The following is a 12,569-nucleotide window of genomic DNA, read 5'->3' as shown; positions in this document are numbered from 1 at the left end:
TTAATTTTCATTTGTTTACTAATCTAACAAATTAAACTAACGGTTAGCTATCCCCTCTCTGTCTGTCTCTGTCTCATTCACTCTCCCTCTCTTTCTCTCTCCCTCTCTTGCTTCTTTATTGAAATGTTTTCCGCTCTCTCAACCGTTTCGCATTTCTGTGGGTTCTTCTCTGAGCTGCGGAAATTGAAAGGATTTTTCGGGACCCTTTGGGCTACGTGGTAGTACGAGTAGAAGTAGGAGGCGTTGGCGTGGGCTTTGGTTGCGGTGTGGTAGGGGCAGGGGTTTACAGATGCGTTGTCCTGACACTGCCAATTGAAATTTTAATCATCCTGATCTGTGTATAGACAGATACAGGAGCAGCAGCAGCAGCAGCAGCAGACAGGCAGACAGCGGATGGAATGAGATTGGTAGTGGTACTGGGTATGCGGGGTATGGGTATATTCCAGTATTTGCTTTGGGATTGATTAAACAATTTATGGTTAGTATTTCTGGAAATTATTTAAAGGAGGCTGCTCTCCGTGTGGTTTGTAGGAGACTATTTTTAGGAGAAATGTTAAGGCAACCAAAAGATGGAATATGTTCCTTGTTATTGGTTCCTTATATTCAATAGTTGGGATGAAATATGTGGGAAGGCTGGTACAGAAAAGTGGCTGTTTCGTGGAGAGATATCTTACGGAAGCTATAAAATAACTGCCATTTCATTCCGATAGAGCTGTTTATATCCTTCTGTCTGGCAGGAGGAGTATCTCTAAGTAGACATGTCGAGCGGTAGAGATTTTCTTCTTTTATAGAATGAATTCTGTCATTTAGTTATATTTAGGATATCAGATATATTTTTCTATTTCCATTTTCCATAATTTTTTTGGCTATTTTTACACATTGTTCCTTCTTCTTTTCGGCCTTCGCTATACTTCTCCCTTCTCTCTGATTTATCTGTGTATTTTATGTTAATTAATTTTTTATAGCGAAAAAAAAAACCAGAAAAGCAAAGAAAAATCGTCTGGAAGTATTCTAAAAATATCTTCATCTAAATAGTAGGTCTAGAGTTTTGTATCTTTCAGATACTTTAAAAAGAACGGAAAAGAAGTGAGAATAGAGGCATTAAAGGGGTTAAATCAGAGATTTGCCTGCAAATTGCAATACGAGTCCCTGCAATCATTCAATCTGTCATCCAATTTCACCTTTTGGCTGTTCGCCTCATCCTGCTCATCCTTGAACTCCCTGTCCTCGTTTTAGTTCTCGTTCTTCATCCTTCATCCTCATCCGCGAGTGAAAATCTCTGATAAATGCCCAAATAATTGCCCGTTCAGGCTTCCCTTCAGGATAAGGATCTTAAGGACCGCTTTGCCGTCAAGAGAGCAGGCAAAACCCTGAGTCCTGTGCATTTTGATTTTTTAGAGGCAACCACGGCGACACTTGGCGGGGTATTTGGCCTTAGGTCGCGCGCGCGTCAAATGTCGCGCCGAAAATTATACCTTCTGTCGCTCGGAAAAATATCCAAAATACAGGTCTTTCTCCTGGCGGAAAACTCTACTCCCTGCACCCTGAACCCCTCGCTCGTACAATTCCTAATTCATTGTGTGGCCAGGCAAACAGCTTGGGCATTTTTCCGGCTTTTCTTTGGCGTTGACGTTGATGTTTGTTCGTTCGTTTCGTTGTTTCGGCGGTTGTTACCTCCTTCCTTGCCTGATTCTTGTTGCTGCATACAGCCACGCCCCAACACTGGCTGGAATGCCTTTTCACAGCTGCCCCCCTTTTGGACCATCTCCTACTCCATTTTCCACTCGTTTTCCATGGTCTTTTGCTGCTGTTGGTGCCTCGTTTTTATGTATTCAGTCTCAGTGCGCTCACTTGACTTTAATTCTTTTTTCACACGCCCACAAAGCAGTGCTATAAGGAGGGACAGGGGGTGTGTGGTATGGAGCATGGGGCATGGCAAGTGCAATTTCCTAACGGCTCTTAAGCTGAGGCAGTTGTGGCAGGAGAAGGTGCAGCAGAAACCACGAGAAACACGGGGCACGGGCTTTGCATTCAGATGAGCAGCAACAGCAGCAGCAGCAGCTGAAAAGGTGCGTCCTTTTTCGCCCCAGCCCCCCACATGCCAAATGCACCTCCATTGCCGCTGCCGCTGCAGACCAACATTCGAGTTGTAATTGCTCAACATGCCACACATTTCTACAATTTTATGTAGATTTAATAGCTTCCTGAGACTCCTCCTGTTCGCTGCTGCCTCTCCCCTACCGTCTGCTCAGCTCGCTGCACCTTTCTCTTCATCTTATCTCACATTTCATTTGCTTGCGTGACATTTCATTTGCAGGAGTCGTCGGATTCGTATCCCTAACTGAGATTCCCAGATACACAAATTCCCCTTCCACAACAGAAATCGTGGGGAATGGGTAAGTGCGGGCGTCGTTTGGTCAATTCCTAACTTTGTTTTCCCCCGCTTTCTTCCCTCACCCCACCCTACTAACTTGCTTAATTGATTTAAAGCCAAGTTTGTCAGAAGAACACATGTCCTTTCGTGGGAGCCATCGCGTGGCGGCGCCTTGAGGCGGCAAAACTTGTGCCTTTTCCTGCTCCTTTCGAAAAGGAAAAGCCTTTCGCTGGCCAGAAACCAACAATTTCCGACACCACCCAGCGACGACTCTTGACATGTTAATTGGCAGTCAGGCGATAAACTAGATTGTGTGAGATTGAGAGAGAGAGAGAGAGAGATAGGAAGGGAGAGTATACTTTATGATTCCTATTCTATATTTTCTTCGTCAACATCTGTGCTTTTTCTTGCTTTTAAGGCTTTCAATTAATCATAAGTTTTTCTCTAACCATCTTTTGGGCTTGTCTTTAAGTTCTTTCTATATGCTCCAGTTTTTTTTTCTATTAAGGGGATTTTTTACGAGTATTCTCTGCTTGGGAACACTTATTTTTCCAACTTTTAAGTCTATTTCCTGAACACTTTCTTGTTGAATATTGTTAAGAGCCCGCTTCTCCGGGTTTTTGGACTTTTAACTTACTAGAATCTACTCTCAAGCTTTGTTCACACATACATACAAAGCCCAATTTAAAGCCTGTTTTCTCTTCCTGTATTTGGAATTTTTTTCGATTTTCTATTGTTCTTAAGGCTGTTTTAGTAGTAATTTTTCTCCTTAGCCTGTTTTGAATATTTTTCTATGACACTTTAATACTATTTCTCTTCTTCTTCATAATTTTAAGCACATATTCATTATTCACGAATTCTCATCATTCATTCACATGTAAATTATTCACACAACATTCATTGCCTCTCATGCATTCATTTTCGTAGCTTTTAGTCGATTCCCACTGTACTCTGGCAGTCATAAAAAAAAAACTCTTTTCAAGCACAAAATATGCTTAGACATCTCATTTGGAATTTCCTTTGAACATCCGCGAGTAGAGGGGAGTTGCAACATCAGCGCATACATCAAATATGAATTCGTTTTTGGCATTCCAAACCATTTCCTACACTTTCGCCCATTCCTGTTCCAATTTCCCCTCCCGTTCTTCCCGCTTTTCGCCACTTTTCACTGCTTTTCCTGTAGCTACAGCTATTAAGTATCTGTCAGATACTTTGGTGCACATTTTGCATCTTTTGCTTGTAATTGTATGCAGTTCTGGCTGCAGCAGCAGCAGCAGCTTTTCCGCATATGAAATTGGTACCCCAACCCCAACCCGCTCTCTGTTGCCATTTTTCCATCTTCTAAGCAGTTGATGGAGTATCCCTACTCCACTCTCCTCTCGAGTGGGAAGAAAGTGGAGCGCCACTAAAAGTAGTTTGCCAAGAATTGTCGCGGATTGCTGATGAGGCAGGAGGCACTGGGGCTTCGTTTCTTATGGATAGAGAAGGATTGAGAATTGGGAGGGGTGGAATGGAAATGCAGATGCAAATGCAAATGCTGTGTGGGGCAGAGTGGCAGTGGCAATCGGGTATGGAGGGATGTACATTTGGTTGCCCGGCAATTGACGATGTTGCACATTGACTGCCATGCAATTTTCTATCCAACATTTCCCTCCTGCATTTCCCTTTCACCTTTCGCTTTCTAAAGTTTTCCTTTGGCTTTTCCCTGGCCTTCTCCCTAGATTTCTTCGAGAGCTGCATCTCTAAAGGAAAGCAAATCCAACAATCCACAAAGCTGTAGCCGCAGATGCAATTGTTGCTGTAGCTATAGCTGTTGCAACTTTCAGTAGTTCTAATTGTATCTGTATCTGTGTCTGTGAGTAGTTCTAGCCATAGCTGTAGCTTTGAGTTTTATTTTTTGTATCTGCATCTATGAAAATTGCTCGTTGTATCTGAGTGTGTGTGTGTGTGTACCTTTGCCTAAGTGCATTTTTGTATGGTTTTTATTTGTGCAAGATACTCCCCCCTCTTTTGCCCTCTCTCTCTCTCCTGCTCTTTCCCTCATTTTTCTCTATCTCCTGCGATTGTTTGTCTTTTGTGGCTGTGAGTTGGATTTTTCAAACAAATTGCAAATCATTGCCTAACAATTGTTCCCTTTCTCAACCCCTCTAAACCACTCTACAACTGTATTTGTATCTGCATTTGTGTATCTGCATCTCCATTCCCTTATCCATACGCGTGTGTGTGTGTGTGTCTATGTCGTTTGTGGGTTTGTGGATCTCCAAAACCGCAATGACAGTGATTTAGTTTTTGGCTCCGAGTCTATTACATGGTCTATGCTGTGGCCAAAAGAGGGACAGAGTGGAACTAGACAGAGAGAGAGAAACTCTCGCTCCAGACCAAGGTTAATGCTTAAATTTTCCAACTTTTAGTTCATGCCATTTGTCAGTGGAGGAAAGGGAAAAGCCGAGGCCATAGACGGATAGAGACACGACACCCCGAAAAGAGTTCCACAAACTTAAATTACATTTAAAAATTCTCCCATTTTTTTTTTGTTTTTGTTGCAGGAGGATCTATTTACGTTTGTGATTTGTCCAATGTTCCCGCTTTTCCTTTTAAGTTTTCCTTTTTGCTTTTTTGGCTGCAGGATTTTCTTTCGCCTTTTGGCCCCCCAAAGTTAATTTGTGCAGACAGTTTAGAGAACCAAACAACTTTGGAGAAAGCAAAAGTGGAAAAGGACACCCCAGCAGCAGCAGGAGAAGAAGTATTCAGAACTGGAGCATTCTATTGAATTGAAATTCCAGGAAAAAAATTGTGTCCCAGAGATTTTTTTGCCTTTGTTTGGTGGCATTTTATTTGTTTGTTTGTCGTAGAAGTTTTTTCTGTGCCACTTAGCAGCAGGAGGGCAATGTATGAATAAAAATCTACAACAGAACAAATTTCAAAACATTAAATTTACAAAAGGAAAATGATCCCAGAGATTTGTGAGCTTTTCTGAAGTTTTAGAACGCATAAAGAATGAGATTTAGGGCAATACATAGCACCAGTTTTACTGATTCTTTTCTACTCATATTTTTGTATCTAACATAAGATCCTTAAGAAATGACAGAGCTGCTAAAAAGAGAAGCCCATATCTTTGAAGTTAACAAACTACCCAACACATTTTAATAAATCTCTCAGAGATCTTGAACATGGAATAAAATTAAATTTCTGTCAATTATTTGGGGTCTGCTTTCCGTTTCAAAGAACTTTGAATATGGAAGCAGCACGCTTTTGGCTTTTATGAAATGCTATGGCATTTTAGAGCACTTTTAGCTACAAATTATAAAAAATATACATTTTTATATACACACACATTTTTTTTTTAGTTTTCTTTTATTTATTATTCCCCGTACATTTTCCTACATTTATTCCCAGGAGTTTTCTTTGAGTTCTTTGAGCATTTCCCCAGTGTTTGAGCATTCATTGACCCAAAAAAAAAAACATTTGAGGAAGTGCCGCAGAAAGTATGCTGCACAGAAAAATACTCGCATCTAAAGCTTTCATTTCTGTTTGAGTTTTGCACGAAACTTACTTGGGGGCTGGCTGGCTGCTTGGCTCAAAATGTGGGCACTCTTTCACTGTGACACACACCACACCACACACACACTGTAGCACACTTTTGTGATATTTGTTTGATATAAATTGTTGCAATTTAATTTAAAGTTGCGACTTGTTGCACGACACACAGACACACACGCGACACGTAGCACTGCTTGGTGTCCTTTGATAAACGACCCACCTTTTGGGAGGCGACGCGCGATTGAACGTATAGCGGTAATGCGGGAGCGTGGCAGAGCGTGCAACACGTTGTTGACACAAAGACCGTCGAAAGTAGAATGAAGACTAATGATGGCCACGCACACGCGACGACTGATAACTGTGGCACGGCAGAGGCAAAGGCAGAGCACGAACACCAGCACCAGCACCAGCAGGGGCCGTGCAGTAGCGGGTGGTAGCGTCGAGAAACGAATGGAAAACGAAACTCGAACGAAAGGCAAGGCGCTCCTCTCTGCTAACGAGGCGAAATCCCGCTGCTCTCACCCACCTCTCACCACCCCCACAGACAATTGAGCTATCAACTGTTTCATTACCCATTCGTTCTGTTCATTCGGCTCTCTTAGCACACACGCTCTCTTCGTCAATCAATCGGGGTGTTTGTGTGCTTGTGTGCTCGGCTCGTTTCGCTTTCAGTTTCCGGCTGCCGCTTGGTCTAGTTTCGTTCGGAGCAGGCGCAGCTGTGTGGCGACTCTCTCTTTGGCTGCGCTTCATTTGGATTTTTGTTTCAACTTTGATTTCAATTGCTCTCTCTTAAATTAAATGAATGTTCCAATTTATGGTTCCATTTACTTTCAACCTTTCAGCCTTTGGTTTCAATCCGCTCTCTTTACTGCACTTGTTGGTCCCTGCTCTTGCTTTCAACTTTGCTTTCAATTTACCTAGCTTCTCTCTTCGGTTTTACTTGTTGGTCTGGAGACCTGCTCTTCGTGTCCCAGGTCCATGGTTGCCGTTTCATTTCAACTTGTTTCCTTGCCTGTTGTTCCATTTACCACTTACCGTTGCTTTTAAAGCGTTTCCTGCTCTGCTTTTGGGCATAAATTGTGCATGTCCTATCCTGTTCAGACCTGTTTCTATCCCGTCCCGTTCTCTTCTTTACTCACCAATCTCTTCTCTTTTCTTCTGTTCTGTGATTGTTGCTGTTTATTTCATGCGATTTTGTTGTGGTATGCGCAACAGGTTCATTTCGCTGCTTCTGCTGCTGCCGCTGCCTCTGCCGCTACTACTCTCTGTCCCTGTCCCTGCCATTTTGCCTATTTTTATTTCCCTTTTTGTTGTGCCTTTTCCCCGGCTCGTTTGTTGTTTATTTCCAGGATTTTTCTTGTCGCTGGTTGTTGTTTTTGTTTCTTGTTCTTTTTTCTGTTTGCTTGTTTCTTGCATATGCAAATACAAAAACCGTTTTATGCTAGCTTTGACTTTGACTTCGGTACACAGCTTTGACGCTGACTTTGATTCTGCTTTGACTCTGCTCTGCTTTGATACCCTTTGCAAAGGGAGCTTTAGGGGTTTCATTAGATGTTTGATACAAACGAAGAACTGAGGTACTTATGATCCTATAAGTGTATATTTTTATCTACATACTTCTATGAGAAATAAGTCCCTCCAATTACAACCCATCTGGTTGAAGGTCACTTGCCTTGCTGTAATATGTAGCTGTAATCAGATCACATCTTTGTACACTTTTTATTTTGTAAAGATACTCCATCCAAACTCAAAACTCTTTAATGCTATCGGTTGTTTTTATTGCATAGCTACCATAGAAACAACTGATCTACAAGGGTATCCAAAGCTTCGACCAATACGACCAAAGAATGTGAACTTCTTGCCTGTTTTCCCTGGTTTTCTATGCTTTTCTCTGGTTTTTCTCTACTCTGCGTGTGTCTCTAGCTTGGGTGTACACTGTACACACACCCACCGGAAAATGTGTTCGTGTATTCGTGTATAAATAAATTTGCATATAATTGTTTGCATGTTGAGTGCCTTTTAATTGATTTTATTGGTTTTACAAGCACTGCACACGGCAGACAACAGAATAAAACAGAAACAGCAACAACATTCTCTCTCTCTCTTAAGCACTCTCTCTTTCTGCCTGCTTGTATCTTGTATCTGGCATCTGCATCTGTGCCTGCGGCACACAATTTATTTACTTGTACTGTAAGCCACTTCTGGCATACATACACCGCCCCCTGCCCACCACAAACGATCCCCAAAAACCCAGAATTAACTATGCCTCGTATCTCAATCTGACTTTGTTTGTCCATCTGTATCGCTATATGTGTGTGAGTGTGTGCGTGTATAAATTATGCAATTTATAAGCTGCATATTTTATGGGTCGTAGGTCGTAAATTGTTCGAACAGCCCCCTATCCCCGCGTCGTACCATCGTAATAATTGCAAAAATCGATCGACAATTTTTACTGCATTATTGCATACATTTTGGTATGGAAATCAAATTTTCGATTTAATTTAATTTGAATCAAAAATTAAACGAATTTTCATGAATTTATTTTGATGGGATTACTTTTTGAATTATTCTATTGAAACTATACAAAATTTAAACAATTTAAAGTATTAATTTTAGTGAAATTTCCCACTGAATGATTTCTCTTAATTTCGGTGTGATTTCTCCCTGTAAAATATTTTAAATTCCTGAAAATTCTTCCTGTAAAACGTTTGTAAATTTCAATAAAATTATCTACAAAATAGTCTACGAAAAATTTCAAATATTCTTTAATATTTTCCAAATTAAATTATTATTAAAAATTGTTACCCAAAGGATTATTCATCAGATGCATAAATTCTTTAAAATTGGTTATATTTTCCTAGGTGGCCCTAAATATTTTTATTATTATTATCAATCCACATAAACTTAAACCTTAAGTTTTAAATTCTGCTAAAAATGTTCCCAGTAATTTCAGCAAATATCTAATCTCCGAAAATGTGAAAAACTAATTTCCAACAGGCAAACGCAAACACAAAACACAACTGTAATTAAGCGCGAATGAAATATGCCAAAAAAGAATAAGAAAATAAAAATGAAATGAAAAGCAAAGAAATGGTTGCCAGGGTTGCCACCCCACCTCAGTTGGCTGTCAGGACTGTGGCTGTAGCTAATCAAAAACTGCGATTCATTGCCGCAGTACAAGAAGCAGAAGAAGCAACAGAAACAGAAACAGAAACGAGAGGAACAAGAAGATGAAGTGCGTTAAAGCAGAATCAGAATCAAAAGCAGAGAAAGCAAAAGAGAAAGAAAGAAAGCAAAGAGCAAACGACTTCTGCCAATGACAGCCACTATAGGGCGCTGGGCGTGACGGAGCCGAGAACCAGCACAGGAGCAGGAGCAGGAGCAGGAGCAGGCGAGTGAAGAGCACAGATTCAGGCAGCCAGCAGAGCAGCAGGACAGAAAGTAGAGCCAAGCCGCCACCCCGCCGCAATTGGTGTCAATGACTGGGTCTGGTCTGGCAGTCAGTCCTCTCGGAAGGTGATAATAATCAGTTGGCAGTTTTAACAAGACACACGCACGCCCCACGCACACCCCCACACCAGCAGCCACACGCCACATGCCACACACACACCATCCATCCCATATACACATGGAAACCAAAAAGAAAAAAACTGTCGACGCTGCCTCCATGGTAATCCATCTTCACAATGGTTGCTCTTGGACACCAGTTATCTATCCATCCACAGTCCCTGCTCCACCCTGCTCTCTTCTCTCACTCTCTCTGGGCACTAAATCCGGCAGTAAAGAAACTAGATACAAATATCTTTAGCCCTGGCTTTGATACGAGTATCTCCGTGCCTTTGGCCTCTGCTGTAATTATAGTGGCAGCTTATAGTCCCAGCATCCCACACTGCCATTCTCATCACTCCCCACTCCCCATTTTCCCATTTCCGTCTCCTGCCATTGACAAGTCCAAGTTGCTCCAAACAGCTGAGGGACACTGGGGGGGACACAGGCAGGGCAGTGAGCATATCAAGTGAACTGCCCAAAACACACACATGAGCACATAAAATGCACACAGATAAACACACACACAGACAGTCACACTCATAGCAGGAGAAACACTCAAGAAATGAAGAGGGGGCGAAGACCAAGGAGGATGAGGCCAAAGCAGGGGACAGGACCGTAAAGCAGTCACACATGTGTCCTCTCTCTCGATGTTCGTAAAGTTGATTCATTCATTGCCGAAATTTATATGACCCCGGGACCAGCAGAAGAGATTTTCATCGCGCGATTCCCCCCACACACACACTGCTAGAAAACTATGATGTGGGATGATGTGGATGCTGGCTGCGTAGCCCCAAATACGAATAGCGATTGCGGATGCGGATGCGTATGCGTATGATGAGGCGAATGATGATGATATGCCACTGACAATGACGACGCCCGCCTCCATCTCTAGTGTGGCCCGCTCGCTGTGCCGCCACACAAACACCGCGTGGGGCAGCTGCTACTCCGTGGGGCAGTGGCAGTCCTGCTTTTCGTAGCCAAATGATTTATCTCACAGCGGGCTGGAACAGAAGTGTTCTTCCTGCTTGGGGGCTTACTGTACAGGCGAGAATTCCAATTAGATGGTGGACTTTGCTGGGAATGGGGGAAAGAAGGAGAATACTAAACTTCAGCAAGCAGTTTCACTAATCTGTCCAAACGATTGCCATGAATCGATAAATTTTGCTTAAAGCCGATAGTACGTCATCGATTGTTGGTTGAGCGATAAGTTCTGGGAGAGCAGCCACTGGGAATAGATCGCAGATTAGAGAAAAACTTACTTTTCTTCATGTATAATTGATAATTCGATATTTTATCGATAACTTTAAGCTCTAAATTTTGTGCTTAAGAATTTCCTTTATATTATTTCGACCAACTACAGACCCACATGAATTTTGAACTATTTTCCCCAACTAATTTCACCCACTAACTTTTCTGCATTGCTTTCTTCCGTTTGCGGGCAAATGCCACGAGCTCGGCATCGGTGGGGCGATGCTCGCTGTATCTGTCCACCCAGGCATCAGCGATCTTGTAATATTTCTTCGGATCGTTGCGATACTCGTTGGCCATGTCCATGCTCCAGGCATTGTCCGGCTGGGGATCGTTGATGGTGGCCAGGAGGCAGTTTAGCACCGACTCGATGCGGGAGGTGGGCAGCCAGTGCTCGATCTCAAGTATGGGCAGACACACCTGTCCGCGCTCATTCACATTCGGATGGTAGATCTTCGTGTTGATGTGGAGCCGGGGCGGCTTAAACGGATACTGCTGTGGGAAGTCAATCTCCAGCTTGTAGGCCCCCTTGTCGTAGGGCGGACTGACGGGCATCAGCAGGCCGTACCACTTGAAGATGTTGTCCGGTTCGACCTCCAAGCAGCGAAACTGCAGCAGCTGTGTATCCTCGATCATGAGTTTGAGCTCCTTCTGCATCCGCTTGGGCCCATCCATAATCGGCTCCTCCTTCTTCGCCATATTGCTGTCTGCTGTCTGCTGTCTGCTGCTGCTGCTGTGCGCCCTATTTATTTCGATCTCAAGTGTGAAGTGTTCTCCGTTTTGGGAGCTGCTTTCTGTAGGGATTTGGTTAACGTTTTCAGCACAGGCTACTGGGGGAGGGAATGGCAAAGGGAGAGGGCTCGTTGAATGCATGGCACAAAATCCTTTCACATTCGACATTAATCCCCGAAATAGCCGGCTAGAGTCCGCCGACGCCAGAGTCTGACGTCGACAGGCACTGACAGCAGCACATTAGGATCAAACGCGGATGTGGCATGAAGCAACGAAAAAGCCAAAGCCCGAGGCAATACCCTCCACAAATGAAAAGCCGTTTTATGGCAACTTGCAAGTTCTCTGTGTGTGTCCTGCCGCCTGCCGCCTGCCCTCTGGCCCCCTTCCCAGACACTGCCACTGCATATTTATAGCGGAGATTTCATAAGCCTCGTGACATGTGAGTGGCATGTCTGGTCGAATAGAATGGTTGCTGGTTGGCTGAATGATGAGATTGCCATTGACGTTTTAGTTTTCAATTAGTTCCCTGAGGCTCAACTTCAACATCTCCTCTGTACAGAAATGCTGCCCCCTGGGAGGGAGGCCAGTCGCTTCGTTTCGTTTCCACTGAATTTTGGCCGGTGCTCATGGCTCATAAATATGTAAAATATCAAAAGTAAACAGAGAGCTCTCAAAAGGCAGCCGCCGATTCACCATTTTTTTTTTAATTTGCCAGAAGCGAAAAAAAAGAAGAAGGGGGCCCCCCACAAAAAAAAAAAAAAAAAAAAAAAAAAAAAAAAAAAAAAAAAAAAAAAAAAAGAAAGGCCCCCCCCGGGGGGGGGGGGGCGGGGGGCGGGGGGGGGGGGGGGGGGGGGGGGGGGGGGGGGGGGGGGGGGGGGGGGGGGGGGGGGGGGGGGGGGGGGGGGGGGGAAGGAAAAAAAAAAATTTTTTTTGGAAAAAAAAAAGGGGGGGGGGGGGGGGGGGGGGGGGGGGGGGGGGGGGGGGGGGGGGGGGGGTTGGTTCCCGGGGGGGGGGGGGGGGGGGGGGGGGGGGGGGGGGGGGGGGGGGGGGGGAAAGGGGGGGGGGGGGAGGGGGGGGGGAAAAAAAGGGGGGGGGGCGCGGGTTTGGGGGGGGGGGGGGGGCGCCC

General features: G+C 44.0%; 2 protein-coding genes across 3 annotated transcripts in view; both read right to left on the bottom strand.

The window, feature by feature from the left end:
- The window catches only part of LOC111064836 (connectin), a 143,127-nt gene that overhangs the window by 36,948 nt on the left and 93,610 nt on the right, over positions 1-12,569 (bottom strand). Inside the window, exon 1 of one of the 2 annotated variants that reach the window (XM_022352639.2) lies at positions 5,928-6,245. The exons of the other annotated variant lie outside the window; for it this stretch is intronic. The gene's annotated coding sequence lies outside the window, so the exon portion shown is untranslated. Of the gene's footprint in view, positions 1-5,927; positions 6,246-12,569 lie in introns of those variants that run through there. 2 annotated transcript variants of the gene reach the window in all.
- Positions 10,707-11,418, bottom strand: LOC111064837 (ubiquitin-conjugating enzyme E2 L5). The gene has a single exon (XM_022352640.2). The coding sequence runs from the start codon at positions 11,408-11,410 to the stop codon at positions 10,868-10,870; it is 543 nt and encodes a 180-aa protein (XP_022208332.1). The 5' UTR covers positions 11,411-11,418; the 3' UTR covers positions 10,707-10,867.

The sequence above is a fragment of the Drosophila obscura genome, unplaced genomic scaffold, assembly GCF_018151105.1.
Source record: "Drosophila obscura isolate BZ-5 IFL unplaced genomic scaffold, ASM1815110v1 contig_208, whole genome shotgun sequence".
Classification (NCBI taxonomy): domain Eukaryota; kingdom Metazoa; phylum Arthropoda; class Insecta; order Diptera; family Drosophilidae; genus Drosophila; species Drosophila obscura.
This window is presented reverse-complemented; position numbering and strand designations above follow the sequence as displayed.

Coding starts and splice junctions, on each gene's coding strand:
- LOC111064837 (XM_022352640.2), bottom strand. CDS start 11,410: ATGGCGAAGAAGGAGGAGCCGATTATGGATGGGCCCAAGCGGATGCAG.